Source organism: Chrysemys picta, chromosome 5, assembly GCF_011386835.1.
Source record: "Chrysemys picta bellii isolate R12L10 chromosome 5, ASM1138683v2, whole genome shotgun sequence".
Classification (NCBI taxonomy): domain Eukaryota; kingdom Metazoa; phylum Chordata; order Testudines; family Emydidae; genus Chrysemys; species Chrysemys picta.
In genome coordinates, this window is record NC_088795.1 from 53130279 (window position 1) to 53150913 (window position 20635).

A 20635-nucleotide genomic window follows, 5' to 3' on the forward strand; every position below is an offset into this window, starting at 1 on the left:
TCACTGTTCATGACATATACACCATTTTATCAACAAAGTTGGGGCTATATAAACATTCTATGGAGAGGACACAAGCATATCTGACCTTACCTTCCTATTAACACGTCAGTGACTGGCTGGTACTCTGGCCTTGTTTCCTAGGCTTTGATGAGCCTTACTAATTATGTTTAGAAGAAAAGGTGTGCAGCTAGAGAGGAACCCATTTAGCTCAACATGAACGTGAGTAATTGGACATCCAGACTTTGTGAACCCAGAGTGCCCATGTTTTACTCTTCAGGGGCATATGACAATGAAAGCAAACAGACAGACTTTGAACAAGATTCTAAAACATTATTACTATGTACTTAGTAGCCCAAGAAATACACAGATCTAGATAGAATAATAAAACACAAAAATGCGTTTTCCCTGTCCCATGTTCCTCATCACTCTGGAGCATTCTCTAGGACTGGGCAGAGTCTTCTGGAGTGTCCAGGATCCTTCCCCTGCAGATCATTGCTTTTCTTCAAGATCACTGAACCACTCTAGGTCAGCTAGCTTTCTCTGACCTTGGCTGGTCCCATAGTTAAACAGTATACCACTGCTACAAAAGCATGTCCCTCTCTCTCCTGCCCAAAGCTTTCTGCGTGGCTTTATGAGATTCCCTTGAGTTATATGTCTCCCTACCAACACCTGGGTTTTTTTGTTGTTGTTCTGCTGGTGATTTTCCACTGTCCAGTTATCAGCCCCCAGCAGAGAAACTTGTTCAAACTCTTTAGCATACCCATTGTTCAGTAAGAGCCCAGTAGCTAAGGTTAAAAATTCTCCATTGTCTCTGTATTTGTTACAGCCCCTGTCAGCAAAGGTTGGATTCCACAACCACCTAGAGCAGGGGTGGGCAAACTTTTTGGCCTGAAGGCTGCATCGGGTTTCGTAAATTGTATGGCGGGCTGGTTAGGGGAGGGGGTCATGGCCCAGCCCCCACTCCTATCTGCCCCCCCCCCCCAGGGACTCCTGCCCCATCCAACTCCCCCCACCCCCGATTCCCTGACGGCCCCCCTGGGACCTCTGCCCCATCCAACCACCCCTTCTCCCTGTCCCCTGACTGCCCCTGGAACCCTTGCCCCTGCCTGCCCCTTGCCACCCCATCCAACCCCCCCTCCTTCCTGACTGCCTCCCCGGGACCCTTGCCCCCATTCAACCCCCTGTTTCCCGCCCCGACCACCCCAACCCCTATCCACACCCCTACCCCCTGACCACCACCCCGAACTCCCCTGCCCTCTATCCAACCCCCCGGCTCCATGCCCCCTTACTGCGCTGTTTGGCGCACCGGTGGCTGGCGGCACTACAGCCGCGCCACCCGGCTAGAGCCGGGCCATGCTGCCACTGCCACCACGCAGCACAGAGAGCGGGTCAAGCTGGGCTCTGCAGCTGCGCTGCCCCAGGAGCTCACAGCCCCACCGCCCAGAGCATTGGGCCGGCGGCGAAGCGAGCAAGCTGAGGCTGCGGGAGGGGGAAATAGCGGGGGAGGGGCTGGGGCTAGCCTCCCGGGCCAGGAGCTTGGGGGACGGGCAGGACGGTCCCGTGGGCTGGACGTGGCCCGCGGGCCGTAGTTTTCCCACCTGTGACCTAGAGGCATTCCATAGTACAATTTCATAACAAAAACAGAATTCCTAAGCTATACAGAAACATATTCCCCAAATCATCACAGGTGGTAAATGCAGAAATGGAGCAGCTCATTAAAAGAAATTCTACTACCTTTGTGCAGCCAAGAATGTTTGTTATATGCAAGTTTCTCTCACTACCACCAATTTTACACACTGCCAGTTGTCCAATTACTCACGTTCATGTTGAGCTAAATGGGTTCCTCTCTAGCTGCACACCTTTTCTTCTAAACATAATTAGTAAGGCTCATCAAAGCCTAGGCCAGAGTACCAGCCAGTCACTGACGTGTTAATACGAAGGTAAGGTCAGATATGCTTGTGTCCTCTCCATAGAATGTTTATATAGCCCCAACTTTGTTGATAAAATGGTGTATATGTCATGAACAGTGAATGATGCAAGTGGTAAATATGTGTAGATGTTCTATTTATTATAAACAGAATAATATAGATGCAGATGTGTATGGATTTAAGGTATACATCTATAAGCCTATCTATATACTCTAATTTTATGGCAATACAGAAATAACACTCAAGATTTTTGTATGTACATAATCTGTTGAATAAACTTCTGTATCAGCAGTGCTTAATTTGTAATGAAAGAGATGTTATGGTTCAAGTCATTTTTTTTTTTACTTTCATAACTGACATGCCAAGACCAGAAGTATCAGGCCTATGAACTGCCTGGCTTAGAGGTGCTGGGGCTCAGCCCTGGCAAAAATTATACACTGTGTACCAGTCATGTGATATTCATATATGTTCAGTGCCAACCATGTGACCCAATTAGTATAGCAGTATCTCTTGTTCTGTATACCCACTTTGTTTTTAAATAATCCTGATACACACACTCCAAAATATATATCTATAGAACATATGAATACATGTCAGAGGTAAAAAAAATTACAGTCGGAGAGTAACAATTATAAACTCACAGAAAGATATGGACACACACTTATTGACATTTTTAAATTTGTTTCAAACAGCAACATAAAAGTTTTTCGTTATGTTTACCTATAATCTGGATCTGAGCTGAGATTCTAGCACCTTTGTCTCTCTCTGTATCCTGGAGTCTGTAGCAGTATCTCAACATCTATCTCTGGATTTGGCTCAATATTATCAACAGATCTTTTCCCATCATTGTGTGAAACAATCCATTCCTGAATGAGCAGACCTCAGAATAACAACAGCTTTCCAGTTTTCCATAGAAAAGTAATCTTCAGGGAAGCAGTAAAGAAAGGAGTAGGGAAATACCTTTCAGCTGAAAATCTATTATTTTACCTTTATCACCTCTTTGAACCTTTTCTATACATGCACCTTAAGTCGCCCTCGGGACTGGAGGGACCTTTCAATATGGAAGCAATAAGTCCGTATTTCTGGTCAGGTCATTTAAAGGTGAAACGCAAATGTTTTTTAAAAAAATGTTGGTTCCCCCCTATGTTGCTTTCTTCTAAACTACAAAGATGCCTTCAGTGCTTTGTTTGTTAAACAGGGTTTTCTGAATTTTTTTAAAACCATAACAACAGGAATATGAAATCTTGACTTCCCTGCTCTTGTTGGAGAACTGTAATGAGACAGTGAATTTGTAAAGGTAAAATCTGCACTACAGATTTCTCAGCCTTCAAGTGAAGGGACGTTAAATCTTTCACAGTGGCAGCTTTTCTCCTAACTGTTTGATAGGTGTTTAACTCAAACAGGTTTAAAACCAAACCAACAAAGAAAAGAAATCACAAAGTATTAGACAGTCTGGCCTAAACATCCCTTTCCCTCTCAGTGAAAGGCTGGAAAAGCTGTAGCTCAGATTTCAGTCTGTTTTGATGTCATTATCCCACTATTTCTTTAGATAGGCCTTCACCAAAAACAGAGAAATTGGACTTGTAATTTCTAAAGCAAAAGACAAGCAGAAGAACAAACCTTTCAACTATCTTCATGCATGATGCATATGACAACATGGAAGGCACTAGCACATTTCTTTTAGCTTTGCAGTTCACTTTAAACAACATGTGAAGGGCTCTATGGTGGAAAAGATATGCTCCCCCTATTGGTAGATTTCAAAACTCAACGGGTTAAGGAAATGTAAAACCCCGCTGTATTCACATGTGTATTAGCAATGTGAGTAACAATTAATTATCCCAAACTGTGCTCAAAAGGAAGCACTTATTGTAGGTGGTTGTGGAAACAGCTAATTTAGTAAAAGCTGTTTGGACTAAAACTAACAATAGACAATTCTATTAGCATATCATTACATCACAATTCCTGACACTCTTTGGTGGCATACCTTCCATGACATGTATCACCTTAACTGTAGGCCTGGACTGGTTATAAAACAGTTGATTATTTTTGTAGTTCTTTTTAAAATTAACCAAACAACATTCAAACACAAACAACACTCAAATAGTCACACCGGTGAATATTTATGCACACCAGTAGTTTTACTAAAGGGTTCTCAGTATGAATGAAGGGCTCCCAATGAAGGGCTGACCCATAATGTTATTTAACTCAATTATTTTAGATCCATCTGCTTGTGTATCCCCAAAACCTCAGAACACCAGCCCCACAGGGATTTAAAGTGAGAAGGTAATGGAAAGTCAGTCAAGCCAAGGAGGTAAAGCTTATCTCTAAGAGCTAAATCACTGGGCAAGCCACTGGAGAAGACTTTATTCATCTGGAAAACGAAAATACATTAAAAAGGGGTAATTGAGAACCACTTCGAAATCATGTCATAAATTATCTCAGTTTGGGCATGATCCCCTGAGGTGCTGAATACCTCAATTGCTATTTACTCCCTCGAGTAGGAGTTCAGGGCATTCAGCCTCTTGAAGGCTCTTCCATTGCCAATTCATGCAACTTGGCCACATCCTTTCTAAATACTCTGCTTCAAGATGGCTTGAGCCTCCCTTCACTTCCCCACCACTGAGGGAAAAGTGACACTGCTAAACCTCCTCTTAGGATGTTAACATTCTAAAAATTAAACAATACAACGGTACCAGATGCAAAGGTACAAAGTGCCCTATTAGACAAAGGGTGCGACAAACTCTCAGAGATGAGACTTCAAAACCAATCTTCTCCATACCCTCCCTGCCAAGCCCTAATCAGCAGATACACAGACAGAGTATGTCTGCTCACAATAAAAGCATTCATTGGATGTCACACTGAAAACAAGAAGCTGCTGCAAAGAAACCCCTCCACTTAAAGAAAGAGAACATACAGAGACATATGAGGAGCTGTGAACGCTGAAGCTTTGTGCTATTCTCTCCTTACTTGTCTACAAACAGCACACATGCATTATTCAAAGTGTGTCCTGTATTCATGCTTACCTGGCCAAGGGAGGGAAGTGTTGCATATGCCATTGGTTGATTCATCATTCCTTTCTGCTTCATAATAAGCATTCGTTTCTGTTCCTCACTCAGGTGTGTCAGCTGAGCTTGCATCTGTGGCTGCTGGGACTGTTGCTGCTGTATGTATGGCATCATGGGGTTCTTGCTGGGATTGGCCATTGGTGGGGTCATTCTCTGACTCAATTCAGCATTAAAATGAGTCAGAGGTTTAGTGTTGCCATAAGTAAGCATGTTGGGCTGCTTGCTTAAAGAGTTTGTACCCAAATTATTTGTCTGTTGATTGATCATATTCATGTGATTTTGAGGGAGGTAGTTATTAATTGTGGTCTTCTGTGGATTACTTGCCATAGGAGGCACTATAGGATTTTGGTTGTTAAAGGCTTGGGGATACATCATTGGACTATTTGGTTTGTCTGAACTGAAGGGTCCTCCATACGGACTAGATGGAGGTCCCACAGGTGACCAGCTTGATGCTTGATTTGGATGCTGCTGCTGCTTTTGCTGCATGAGTTTAGCTCTTTGTTGTTGCTGTGCTGCCATTTGCTTGAGCTGTTCAGCCGGAGACAAGTCAGCACTGGATATAGCCACAGGACCAGGCCCTGAACCTGCAACAGTCACTGCTCCTGGATTAATAAGATAACCATTTCCAGGTCGTGACTGAGTTTGACCTGGAGTATGGGCTTGATTGGGAGTTTGAGGTGATTGAACAACACAATTTGCTGGTGAGCTGGCAGAGATTGGAGCTGGTGGAGCACTGGATACAGAAGTTATACTAGAAGCTGTGGAGACATTTGAAAATGGAGGGCCTGAAGAAGAAGGCCTCACCTGGGGAGACCCCATTGGTACGTGAGCAAATGGAGAATGAGATGGATCGCTCTTAACGCTTGCACTTTCTTGAGTCTCAGCGGCAGGCCTGGGAAATTCTGGTTCCTTCTTCTCTTCAAAGTCTTCATTGAACAAATCTTGTATGTCATCTTCTGGTACAGTGTTGGCTAGCTCATCTATTAACTCCTGCCACTCTTGATCATTCAGATTAATGTCTGAGAATAATTTGTTTTGATTCGAAAGGGATGTTTCAGAAGTGTCTATGCAGGTGGGGTCATCCAAAGGTTCTTGTTTTAGCTCCTTGTTTTGCAGGATGTTAAAACTGTCCTCAAGCTCACTGCAACCATTAACGGGGAGCTTTATCTCTGGAAGTCCACCATTTTTACCCAAGTCTTCCAGCCCACTAGCATGAGTTCCACTCTTCTGCAGGGGTAAGGAAGGCTTCATGTCAAGCTGGTGAAGAGGAGAAACAGAAGGCAAAGGCAAGTTATTGGGCAAGCTATTGATTGTATCGATTCCTGGTACATCCTTCCGTATCCGCTTGCTGGTTGGAGAGAAACTACCATCACAGACACCATTCTGCTGCTCTCCATTGAGGGGTGAACGCGCTCCTTCCAGTTTCCTCTTTACTGTCTCTTGTAGCTTGAAGGAAGAAAAGAAAGAAAAAAATAAAAACCATATAAGCCACTTACACAAATTTATCTTTCACACAACCATGTTATGAACTTTGCAACAGTAGTTTTCCCCCTTGTATCTCACAGATTTTAGAAATTCTGAATGGGAAAAGTCCTTGGTTTTCTCCTTATGCCTCAGAGGTCAGACAAATTGGAGAAGAGGGTTTGAAACAAATAAAGAAACCTGATCCTGAATATGAGGTGCATAATCCCACGCACTGGTGCACTGCTGTTTAGTTTGCCGTTTGAGGGGTTTTACTATAAAGGTTAGGCTGCTACGTTAATCACTAAAAATAAAGAGACTGGCCAACATTTTCAAATGTGACTAGGGATTTTGGGTGCTTCCATTTTCGGGTGCCCAAAGTAAGTGAGAGACTTTAAAGTAGCGTCATTTTCAAAAAGAGCTAAGCATTTGCCCTCTGAAAATCAGGCTCCTGTAAGCTAGTCTCAAGTTGGGCACCCAAAAATTGAGTAAAAAAAAAAAAAATCATTTCTGAAAATCTTTGTTTCTAGAAAATTATTTACAGTATAAATACTGCCATTCCAAACATGAGCTGTTTTCTTTTATGTTTTTAGACAAATGACTCGTTTAAAAAGTTTTATCTAATCAGCACTCTGCTCTAATATACTAGACAGAGATATATTGGAAGTTGGTCTTAAATAGTAAAAAATATATAAACTTTAATAAAAGAAAGATTGTTAGCACTTTATATGACATTGAACTGATTCAGATACTCAGAGATAAACAAAATTATATTAAAAAAAGTTTGTATAGCACCTATACTAGGTGCAACCATAATATAAGTAATAAAGAACAAATTAAAACAATAGAATAGCAATATTCACTTAACAAAACAAGTCCACAAAAGCAGCCAAATTAGCCTTTTACATGAAAAACTAACTCGTTAACAAGTATTTTAACTCAGATTGATACATTTATATTCCATCAATGCAACTAGCTACAATTCTACCCCATGCTACACCAAATGCTACTTCTACTGTTTAAGTGCCAGGCTAAAAAAGCAGCCCTCTTTGGCTAAAGCAAAAAGAACAGGGAGTGGGGGAAGTGAAGAGGTCACAATTCCAGAGAACCTGTTCCTGGAATTTGCATCCTTGATAGTAAAACAATGGAAAACAAAATACTGAAGATTTTATCAATTTAAGTATTTTATTTTTACAAAGATCATAGACATTCATCTCCCAGCCCTTCCCCACATTAGAGGTTCTCAACTTTTTTCTTCCCACAATTCCAAATTCAGACAATTTTTTACTCCCAGTGACTTCCCATCCCCGAGTCCTCCAGATCAGTTCCCATGGTGCTTGAAGGAAAGTTTGATCACCTCAGCATATCAAAGAATTCCAGGGGTGAGGAGAGGGGGGCTCTTCACACTCCCTCTTCCCTTGTCCTTCCTGGCTGCTCAGAGGAGAAGTACTGCATTCATTTAGTCTCATATCCCTCTGGTTATTTGGAATGGGAAACTGGGAATTCCACTCTCCTTCCCTCCCCAAAAATTAATCCTGGCTGTGGAACAGGTAAGCAACATGCCACTGTCTCTTCTCCCTTTATAGGGGGATCCTGCTGACTCCCTCTCCCTCTCCAGTCTGTGTACACTCTTCAGAACCATTTATTTACTGGGAGTGATATTCTCAGGACAAGGCCTATGCATCACACAATTCCAGTTAAGAGCCCCACATAGTGTGTAAATGGGACTTTAGCAGTGCCCAGACCTTGTGCTGGTCCTCTACACAGGAATTACTATCACCTTTATAACATGGAAAGGAAAGTCTATGAGTCCCTAAGCAAAACATCAGCTTCTTCTCCCCAGTCCCAGCTCCTGACTCCACTGAAATGGATTAGAGTATGAGAGATTTTTAGAGGGACAGAGTGGGAAAGTGATGAATATGTTGCTAATTAGCATAGGGGCTCTCTCCCCTAAGTAAGGTTCTGTTGGCATATAGACATGGGAGTTTGTTGCCTGTTACCCAAGAAGAAAGAACATTAGTATAAATACCATAGTCCACGACCTGTGCCTTTTTACAACACATTTTACCAGGAAGCATGGACGACATAATAAAGGAACATTTAATACAACAAGCAGTTTACACAATCATCCACTGTAATCTGTCAGCAGTGCTAACGTTTCTAACTGGCTAAACTGACAAACCTCTTTATAAATAAACGAGATAAAACATCAGCCAAAAACCAACTCATCGGGGGGGGGGGGGGGGGAGGGTCTGCAGCATGGATTAGATTAGGGTCAATCACTCTGGTATTTTTCTTTTTGAACATGTCTGGGTTACTTTTGGTGTAGCTATCCCGAGCCGGAAGAATGGTCTGGAGTGTGTTCTGAGGTCACCATTCCTATGGCTTGACTCCTCCCCAACAGTCTCACTGCAGCTCTCTGTGAGCAAGCACCCTCCTCCAAAACTAGTGCCAACGGAAAATCAGGTCCCATAAGGTGGCTTTATAACAGAATAACCTTTAAAAGTTTAAAGCTAGCTGATCACCACCATGTGACATCAGAGCTCCAGGCAAAGAGAGAGTCCCCAGGCTGCTCTTGAACCAATGTCACTAGCGTGTGGCAGTGTGTTACCGCCATTGAGTTTGTTTGACTGATCTTTATAGATCCTTAGTTCAGACCGCACAACCAACAAAGGACAATATGGATGTGGTAATACTCCCTCTTCTCAAGTACAAAAACAGTCATTTCCAAGTTTACCTCCTTCTGAACTTGAAAAGAAAGGTCATAATCTCTTTTGGCTCCAAGAGCTGGTCTTCAGTAAAACAGCTGATAGAGTAACTTAAAATAAATACTAGAAGCTGCTAGAGTATCTGATATTATCAGCCCATTCACACATCACCCTCTGTACTCAGTTTCTACACATCTTCATTTCAGCTATTAAACATTCAGTTAACAAGTATCTCTCCATCTCCCCTTTACCAGACCCTCCCCTGCCAAAATCCCAACAAACAAGTGATCCTAATATACTGTGCCGATAAAAGAGCAATAGAGGACACTGGAGTAGTAAGCATTTCAACGAGCTGGAAGTTACTGTGCTCAAAGACCCCCAAGAAATTTCTCCATCGCCCTTAGCACTGAATGACTGCATGCTAAGTGTATGCAGTCCATCTACAATGTATGAACAACCTTGTTGGAAGACCTGTTTACTGTACTGATGGTCCTTGGAGTGAGTTTACTATATAGTTTGGTCCTGTGGAGTAGACAGAATCCAGCTGTGTTTCAGCCATGTCCCAGCAGCATACAACACCCTGGGGCAATGTGATTCAGGGGCAGGATTAAAACACAGTTGGGTCCCATGTACATCTGCAAGATTGACATATGTTTTTAACAATGCAAAGGGACAACCATGTTCTCACCAGGTTCCCCATCATACTTATTTCTGTTGAAGAGCTGGGCCCTTTGTTCCTCAAGAATAATTTCATAACAAACACCTGCATTAAGAATGGGGTTATTATACTCAGGGTTTGGGGGTGGGGGGTTCCCCCCAGATTAACTTGTCAAATAGTCACTCAAGGTAACAATAAATATGTGGCTTAATAGACGTGGACATGTGGTGCTGAATTGTACTCAGTCCATTTAGAACACATGTGTCAAACTCAAGGCCCGCGGGCCACATCCGGCCCGCCATACAATTATATCCGGCCCGCGAAATCGTTTTATATATCTGTTTTTAATGGCCCTGTGATATGACGCCCCAATAACACACACTACAAATCCCATGATGCAGTGCAATTGCCGCCAACGGCAAGCCGCGGTTCAAGTTCGCGGTCTGTTGATGTATACAACGCTAATATCAAATCAAAGCTAGACCCCAACAATGGCCAAGAGAAAAATTGATTCTGAAAACCGAGGCTTTCAAAGCCGGTGGGAGAATGAGTATATGTTTACTGAAATTGCAGGTAAACCAGTGTGTCTCCTTTGCGGGAGTAATATCGCTGTAATGAAGGAGTATAACCTAAGATGGCACTACGAGACGAAACATGAGAACAAATTCAAAAACCTGAGCGCAGGACAGAAGCTACAAAAGGTAGAGGAGTTGAAGAAGAATTTGACATCCCAGCAGACGTTTTTCACCAAAGCAAAATCACAAAGTGAAGCTGCTGTGAAAGCAAGTTTCATTGTGGCCGAAGAGATCGCCAAATCAGGACGGCCGTTTACCGAGGGGGAATTCGTAAAGAATTGTATGATGAAAGTGTGCGACGTCCTTTGTCCAGATAAAACGCGAGCGTTTGCAAATGTAAGCCTCAGCAGAAACACTGTTGCTAATCGGGTTTGTGAGATGGCGACTGATTTGAAAACACAGTTGACTGAAAGAGCAAAAGATTTTGTTGCATACTCCCTTGCCGTGGATGAAACTACTGACGCGACTGACACTGCACAGCTGGCGATATTTATCCGTGGTGTGGATTCCAATTTGTGCGTAACAGAGGAAATACTGGACATTAAATCGATGCACGGGACAACGAAAGGAGAAGACATCTTTGGAAATGTATTTCAAAGTGTAACCGACATGAAACTGCCGTGGGAAAAACTCGTTGGACTTACAACAGATGGCGCACCTGCTATGTGTGGTGAAAAAAATGGACTGGTGGGAAGGATGCGCTCAAAGATGCGGGAGGAGAACTGTGCCGGTGAGTTGACAGTGTATCACTGCATCATACACCAGGAATCGCTGAGTGCTAAAGTCCTAAAAATGGATCATGTGATGAACACTGTAACACAAACCGTCAACTTTATCAGAGCCCACGGTTTAAATCACCGCCAATTCCAGTCTTTTCTGCGGGAAATAGATAGCGAGTTTGGCGATATGCCATATCATACGGAGGTCCGGTGGCTAAGTCGGGGAAAAGTTCTCAAAAGACACTTTGAGCTGCGAGAGGAAATCTGCCAGTTCATGGACAGTAAGGGGAAAGACTGCACAGTTCTGCGGGATGAAAAGTGGAAATGTGAGTTGGCGTTCCTGGCTGACATAACGTCGCATCTGAGCGCTTTAAACCTTCAACTCCAGGGACGGGAGCACATAATAACCGATATGCATGATGCAGTGAAGGCATTTCAAGTGAAGCTGCGCTTATGGGAGACACAAATGCACCAATGCAACTTGTCTCACTTTCCCTGTTGCCAAGTAATACGGAACCAAGAAAGTGCCACAGTTTTCCCAAATGCCACCTTTGCTGAAAAACTCAGCGCGCTGCGCACTGAGTTCGCACGGCGCTTCAGTGACTTTGAGGCACAGAAAAGTAACTTCGAGCTGCTTCGCAACCCATTTGCAGTCGATGTGGAAACCGCACCTGTAGAAATGCAGATGGAGCTGATCGAACTGCAATGTAACGGGACACTGAAGGCAAAGTACGACACTGCGGGGCCAGCACAGTTCACTCGCTTCATTCCTGAAGCGATGCCGCAGCTCCGCCAACATGCGGCTCGAATCCTGTCCATGTTTGGCAGCACATATCTGTGCGAGCAGCTGTTCTCTGTGATGAAAATTAACAAAACGTCACACAGGAGTCGCCTCACTGATGAACACCTGCAATCGATCCTGAGAATCTTCACAACACAGAACCTAACCCCAAACATAAAGGAACTTGTTGCAAAGAAAAGACTCCAAGTATCAGGCTCTGACTAAATAGGACAAGAAAATGGAATGTTATGATTTGTTATGATTATACTTTTGCTTTAAATTCAATTTTTTATTTATATTTTCAGATTTTTTAATATTCCAGCATGTACAGATTTTGAATGTATTGTATTGACAGGATATTTTTTTATGAAGAGCAAAATATTTTAAGTTGAAATGTATTTATTTTGGAATGATATCCTGTATTTTGGTTCATATTAATGGTTAAAAAACATAAATATTTAGTCTGTTAAATAAATGGTTATACTGTTCGGCCCGTGAGTTTTGAGTTTTGGCCCCCTGTGCAATTGAGTTTGACACCCCTGATTTAGAAAGACTGAAGGTGGTCACTTAAAACATGAGTTTGCTAATAAGGAAATCTATCTGCAGGCTTCACTATATCATTAAATGATTTATACTGAACCCATCATGTATTATATGAACATGTTTATGAAAACTAACACAAATTAGTGCCAAATGACCAGCAACAAATCAAACCCATTCCTGCCAATACCAACTCTTAAAGATTTCCTGATGTTCTAAAACTTGGCTGTCTGACTATACACATATACAAACACTTACTGACTTCAGCGGGAGTAAGAGCAGGACCAGTATATGAATATTAATGACTACATTTATTTTTTATTGCAACAAAGAGCCACAAGGAAACCATTTTACTCCACATGTCTAACATGCAGAAAGCATGTACTGTTGCACATGAAAACAAGTGGACCCTATTCTAAGTTTGCATCTAAAATTGTTTGATTTTCCTAATGCAATTTCAGGATTTGGGGATATACAAAAAATGCACAATCAAACGACAAAAAAATAAAGACTTGTGTGGTTTCCTTTAATTGCACTTTGAAATCACCTTAATAACAGTTACACTAGACAGAAACACCATATGAACGATGCACTTGAAGAGAATGTGGTGGTCATAAACTTTGGAGAGGGTAAAAGAGAAAGCTGAGACTGCCTCGGCTAGGCTGGAGAGGAAATCTCTCTTCTCTTCTGGTATAAAACTAAAATATTCTTATTAGACCATTTTAGTACAAATGTTCATTTTCATGTCCTGACTGAGGAATGGTGAATGGCTGAGAAGTCTTGCATTGGCCATAGAGTGGCAAACAGCTTACTGCATCAAGAGTCCACCCTGCTTTTGTATAAAATCTCAGTATGTCCTCTTCCCCCTCTGAAAACAAAGCCTGAATAATAAGATATTCTATTATAAAACGCCTTCCATCTCCCTCAAAGAAACAATATGTTGCTTGTACATGCAATCTGCAGTTTGCATAAAGCGGTTATTTGCAGGCAGCTTGGAGGTTCCTCTCTAAGAGCAAAAAATTCTTGATGCATAAAATAAAAACAAAAACCTCTGCATGCTGGTAGGACATTATTCTTATTAACAATACCTCACTGATGGGACTCCATTTCACAGCAGGTTTCTACCACAAAGCAGAAAAGCAGAAGGCTTGGTTAAGCAGGACTCAGTATTATTTATATGTCATTAGAGGAACTTTGTTTGTGGAACAGAAAAAGGTCAAACTTTAGTGGGTTGTTTTCTGAAACGAATCTAAAGGGTGTGAGTGTGCGCACACAAATGCATGCACACACTCTAACAGCCTAATCTAACCAGTCTTGAAATTTTCAACAGGGCTGCAGCGGGCACAGCACAATGTATCCAAAACACAAACAACAGACCACTTGAGGCTGTCGGCAGAGCTTTCATCTGCTGGGAGAAGCTGCTCTGCTTCATCCCACCAGCAGCAATTCATTTTTCAAAAGAAATTAGACCAAGGTGCTGTTGTTATAGCAACAGTCAGAGCCACTTATACAGCCCCATCCCCCCAATCTCACTCTGACTTCAGTGGGCAGCTATTTCAATTATGTATGGGGAGTGACCAGGACTGCTGCTGTTTAGTCCTTTTATTGCTCTTTCAAAAAAAGCTCAGAGACTAAATTCTCTTTCTGTTTCCTATCTGGCTGTAAAAGTCAAACACACTTCATAGTGTTTAACACAGTTCCCCTTATGCTTGACGGTCAGATGATCAGTAAGGCCATAGACAAGACGGCTCCAGTTGCTATTACAGATGTTTTCATCTACCAGCTACATAATGGTCATGTTGCCACTGACTTTTTCTGTTGTTAACCCAGCTCTGGCCATTTCAATCCCTATGTTACATGGCATGAATGACAACTACAGCAACTACTGTGTGCATATCCTGAAGTTCTGCTGGATGCAGGAGGATGAGGCTCTGTACTGTAGCTGTCCTTTGTTCTCAGGGGAAAAATAAACACACAAACCCAAAAATAAAGCTCCCTGGTAGAAGAGGTGCACCTAAACACAACATGGCTTAATATGCTCTTCATAGCACTCTCATGATTCAAGCTTTAAAAAAAACAAAAATAAAAATTGATCTTTTCCATTCCCCCTTCCCATTTCAGATGAGCTGAGCTGTCATCCATCTGTACTCAAATGAGCTCAAGTCTGAAGCAATGACTAAAGTAGGACCTTCCCTGCAAAGGGAGTCCTACTTCCCCTCTCATGTGTTTGGCTGTCCCACCAGCTCTCTTTCCAGGTTTTTCTGCACTTGCCCCACCTTTCCTCTCTCACCATCTCTCCAATTGCAGCATGCTCCCTTAGCGGGGATGAGGTGAACATGACTTTCCTGTGAGATCACCAGCAGCTGTGCCCAAGCATGAGCCTGATTCACCTCCACTCTGTATCTCTGTCTCAAGAGTGAGTTCTGAGTCTATAGCTTCCATTGCTGCACCCAGATGCTATGGATAGCTCATTAAAACATCACAGCTGGTAAAGGTCCCTTGCCCTGGAGTGACATTGAGTAATTTTATTTGATATGACTGACTCCCGGGCAAAGGTGTAATAGTCCTCATTGTGCCCTTTGATGATCAATATGGCATAAGTATTCTTCTCTTTTTGTTTTATTTGACCATTTGTGTGTTATGAGTTCAGCTTTAGCTTGTGAATGGACTTCTCGTTCCTTCCACATTCTCTCTACTACACATGCAGTGATACTATAGCTATTAAAGAAAGCCAACAGTTACAACACACTGGTGTTTGAGAAAGAGCAGTATTGCTCTGTGTGGAATACAGAATATGAAATAACTGCAGTATCTCAGATTCGGGGTGTGTGTGTGTGTGTCCATCTGTCTGTCTGTGTGTGTGTAAGCTTTTTACCAGCAATGGCTGCAGGTGCAAAGGTGGGGAATGTGGAAGGAATGAGATAGCCTTCCACAAATTAAGGCTGAACTCTTAACAGAAAAATGTCTGAGCAAAGCAGAAGTGCATTACATAAGACCACTTCTAACTAATTAAGATATTTATGACCTCCAACCCCTCCCCAACTATTTATATTTTTTCTTTCTACAGCCTATTGAAGGCAATGCTCCCAAGGCTGAGAGATCACCACTCGAATCCTGCTGTATCCAAATGATTTTGGATTGCAGTTGCACACAGAAAGCACATCATGCTCTTCCATCTTGGGTCTTGCGAAAAGAAGAGAGATTTAATATTTACAATAAATCCACTTTGTGGAATCTGTTTTAAGTCAGTAACATCTCCAGTGGTCCACCTAGACACTACCCCATTGAGCTTTGTGGGTTCTTACAGAAACTTTGCTCCCAGTGACTAGATGTCACACCTGTGTGTTTGATCCATCCTGCTAAGTCGTGCAGCAGTACAGGGCAGTAAAGACTCCTGCAGAGGTAAACCAGGCAAACAATGTGACTATCAGGGGACTTGGATGAGGCAAGGATTCTAGTCCGTGATAAGCTGGCAAGGGCAAGGTGTAAGGTGTCTTATTAGGAAGAGGGAAGATCAGAAGAGAGGATGGAGACGGGGTTTCTGTGGGTCTGGAAGAAGAAAAGGAGGTCATGTTGCCTACTCCTCTCTAGCCCCTGGCTCCACCAGTTTAGAGTTGAGATACATTGGAAGGGCAGCGTAGAGAAGTTTGTTCTACCACTGCCCATGCTGTGGATAATAAATGAAGGCTATCAGCATCCAGGGCTGCCACTCCAGCAACTTTTATGTAAATGTTAATTTTATTACACTAAATGGACAAACATTCAGTTTTAACGATATTCTTCATATTCTTTTTCACCACAGAATGTACCTATCTTTTACATATCAGCATAGTAAAGCGTGCACCGTTAGTGAGCTACACAGACAGATAGGCAGGAGTAAGTATGAAAAATACACCAAATATGATGCTCAAATTGTTTGTGTATATAACATGCACAACAATTTCATGGCCAATGCTAAAATACAGGTGCATACATTTTACATAACAACCTTGATTTTTCCTGCAAACATTTTTATTATATATTTCTATTTATCTCCCTCTTTATTTAACATGCAGATACAAAGCAAATATAAATATAAATACACTAAAGGATACGTTTCTGAGGAGACTCAGAATGCACTGTCCCTTGGGCATCTGCTGAGCAAAAATGGGCAACAGAAGTGCAATCAATTTTCTTAGTCCTAAATTAGCTGCATGTCCAGTTGGTCCGCAGAACACTCATTATTTAATGGATAAAATTTTTTATAATTGTCAAATAGCCTTCACCACTTTCTGTCAGAGTCTACAGTGCTTTCTTTCTCTTTAAGTCCATTCTGTTTTATTCTTAGCCCAAATAGCTAAATACACCTCTACCCCGATATAACGCTGTCCTTGTGAGCCAAAAAATATTACCGCATTATAGGTGAAACCGCATTATATTGAACTTGCTTTGATCCACCGGAGCACACAGCCCTGCCCCCCCGGAGCACTGCTTTACCACGTTATATCCGAATTCGTGTTATATCGGGTCACGTTATATTGGGTAGAGGTGTACTAGTAAAGCAGCAACCTAGCTACGGCTGCTGTGACTGTACATTTCAGATTGTGCAGAAGTCTTAATCAAAGTGCTGAGTGCATGAGGGTTAAACCATTTAGACAGCAGTGGCTATTCTTGTCACACAGAAAACAGCTGAGTTACACTCTTCCTACAACTGGCCTTAGAGACAGCAGGAGTCACACTGTCAAAGCATGGAATGAGGATTTAGCCATGAAACCTCTATTGACTTGTATGGGAGTTGTGCAGCTAAACCTTTAGCCTTTGAAAAGGTACCCTAGTCTGTTTTGTATTTGAACAGCAAATAAACTAGAGATAAAAAGAAGACATACAGGATTACTAAAATTTATCTCCTGAAGAACCTCCTGTTAGTTGGAGCACAAATTCAACAAAGAGGCCCCCATTTACCTAAATGCTTATCACCAATAAGAAAAGAGCTAAGCAAAACAGTACTAGATATACTCAGAGGTTATGATTTCTTTCCCATATTAGATTTACACTAGGGAATTTCACAGTCTTCAGCAGAGTTACTCCTTCTGTGTATATGAGATCAAAAACAGCCCGCTGGGTGCAACTTTGCCCTAACTCATTAGAGGATAAGCAAAAATATAATGACCTAGTGAAGGGCGCAAGAGCCATCCTGCTATCGTGGTGCAGGATGGCTCAGAGGGTGCTGGAGGGAAGGAGCAGCATGTTCTCCCCACAGCAACTGCTTCCCAAGGCAGAATTTGCAGTAGGGGCAAGAGAGCGACCACTGCCCACCCCTTCTCAAGCCTGAAACAGAACATGCTCCCTCCCTACCGCTGTAGAGAGCAACAGGCTACAATCCTGCCTTGCTGCTGCATCAATGTGTTGGGTGTGAGAAGAGGCTCCTTGTGCATCTGCATAAAACAAGGCAGGATTTCAGATTGTAGCTCCTCCGGGCAGACAATTGATCTTCTTATACGTATGTTAATTCCAATGCACATCTATGGTGCAATCTAAATGAATAATACAATCATTAATAACATACTCTGTTAAAATTCACCGATGGGAAAGAGAGAGAAGAGCGCAGCTGAAGCTGGTTTCAGTTGGCACAAGAGACATCCTATGCCAGCACTTCTCTAGTCACACCATCAGTTCCTGCAAACTATATGGTTTCATTTAAAAATATTAAGTTTCCAGCCCATATGGTTTTGAAAAAAAACTTTCAAGTGTAAACCAATTCAGCACTGTATGAATCTTCAGACAACCTGAAAAAATAGTGCTAAGAATGGTGTAAACTGCTCCCATTCAACAAGTGGGAGTGCTAACTCTGAAACCTAATGATGATCACTTAAATGGTTACTTATTTTTGTGGCTGCTAGTTTTAGTAGAACCAGCCAGCTACTCTGGTATTTTATAGAGTGAGGCATGACCATTCACGCTGCCCCCCCCCCTTTCTCCCCCATAACAATTCAGCCCCTGGGATAAGTGCAAGATCATCCTCTTAACAAGAATCTGTTCAGCAAAATCAAAAAAAGGAGAAGTTGAAAAAAAGGAGTGTTTGGACAATCAAAGTCAAACACTAATATATGTTTGAGCCCCTGTGTTTCATTGGTGGTATGCAGTATGACATCAATGAGAAACCATAATTTGAGTCCAGAATAAGCAAAAAGAAAAAAAATGTTTTGCTGCACTCTAATGGAGTACCAACAGTTTTCAAAGCCCTGATTTTTATTATGGCACAAAGCAGTGTGTTTTAGGGGAAGAAAAGAAAGGACAAAGATCTGAATGGTCCATGCCACTGAATGCAGCTTAAACTACACGACAACTTGCATTTTAAAAAAAAAACTCATTTTGGTCACTACTTTTAACAACAAAAATAATTATTAAAAAAATCAAACTTGAAATTCCAAAAAATGAAAAAAGGCACTTGGAAATGTTCACAATGCATCTAGATCTCTTTTTTCTTTCCTCCACACTCATTCCTGGTCACGGCAGTCAGCCCAGAGGAACTGATTGGATGGCTAGTAGGCTGGTGGTGTTAGGAGCTGACCCCCAGTTAAGCATATACAAGCCTCCCTATTGCTGCAAGTGGGGGAGGGACGGTAACAAGTTGGCTCACAGTTCTGGGCACCCCAAGAACACACACACCTTGGAAACAAAACACTCTCAAATAGAACAAGTAAATCGTAAAATGTCTCCTGTCCTTTGCCCTGTAAGTATACATCATGCTCAGACTAGTTTTTTAACATTTACCTGTTAGTGACGGAGAAACCCCTATGTATTTTCCACACATGCAAGCATGCATGGATGCTGCCTGTTATAGTCACATGGGCTTTCATCTCAGAGATCCATGTGTACTAAGCATATGTTAGTGGCTACTTGAAATTAAATTTAGCTTTTAAGTCCCATGCACTACTGAGAGCTTGTTGGCTTTTAACAATGTTGAATAAACACACCGAAGAACAAAAGAGCATTTTCTATTGTTAGATGCTCTAGGTAAACGAGATCTAAGGCTGAGTCACTGAGAGCTCCACAGTTCTTTACGAACCCCCTTAAAAGCATGAAGCACAAGATACCATAGTTTGCTACCAACAATCTTATTTTCTTCCTTAAAACACTGTTATTCCCACCTTTTCCTTTTGCAGCATTACCAATGCTCCAGCTAGCACTGAACTGCTTTTAATTTGTTGGTCTGTAAACAAAATGCTCCAGGGCTAGAACCACAATTATGTGGGACTTGATCTTGGGGGGAAAACAGGGTGTATGTGTGAGAGCAGGAGAACTGAAGTGCAGAGGGGTTAAGTGCCTTGCCCAAGGGCACATATCAAATAAATGGCAGAGCCAAGATTCAAACCCAAGACTCCCACTCCTGTCCCCAATCCATAGGAGCACAGTACCATATTTCTGTGCCCTCTTTCTCCCATTAGGGAGAGAGAAATAATTTGTAAAAAAGACAAAGATCCCAGGAGCTCTTGAATGTGCCATGAGCCACCTAGTGGAGACAGAGAAAGATGGAGAAGAATGTAGAAGGGATTGACAATCTCCCAGGGATGGACAACTCTAGCAGCTTTCCTTCACTGCTACAGGGGCCAATCCATGTGTTCAAGCAGGGGACATTTCTATTTGATAAGGGTTTCCTTCTTCACAGCACTGAAGTTGGTCAATCACGTGGGGGGGGAAACTCTGTTGAGGTCCTTCCCCATGCTGCATTTTCACTGAGTTTGTCATTGAGAGTTTTGCCTTAATAAAGGCTGAGAAAAAAGTATGCAAGGTCTTCATGGTTTAGCCTGCAATTATAACAACACACTCAGTTAGTTGCTCTGGAAATTATTCTTATTTTCCTGGAGGGACAAACAAGGGAAGACAGATTATGAGGTACCAAATCCTTGTTTAATTACCTAGATTGTAAATTCCTGTTGGATTATTTAGATTAGAAACACTTTGGGGCAGGGACTGCATGTCCTTTCTGTCTATAAAGTGCTTTGCATTCACTGGATGCTAGATAAATAATAATCAGCTTTGCTAATTAGCAAACATGGTTAGGTAAATGAGGGAAAATCATATGAAAAGCATCTGGTATTATGTATAAATCTGCTGTGTGAGAAAGTTTCCTGCTATATGAAAGTTCCTCTTAAAAAGAAATTACATGACATCATGTTGGGATTTTTCCTCATGCTGTTTAGAAGATGACTTTTTCCGG

General features: G+C 42.1%; 1 protein-coding gene across 11 annotated transcripts in view; it reads right to left on the bottom strand.

The window, feature by feature from the left end:
• MAML3 (mastermind like transcriptional coactivator 3) overlaps positions 1 to 20635 on the bottom strand; it is a 356339-nt gene that overhangs the window by 129170 nt on the left and 206534 nt on the right. For all 11 annotated transcript variants that reach the window (XM_065597717.1, XM_065597716.1, XM_005284332.4 and 8 more), the window contains one exon: positions 4952 to 6439. In XM_065597717.1, the coding sequence (XP_065453789.1) occupies positions 4952 to 6439 (1488 nt within the window). The remainder of the gene's footprint in view (positions 1 to 4951; positions 6440 to 20635) is intronic.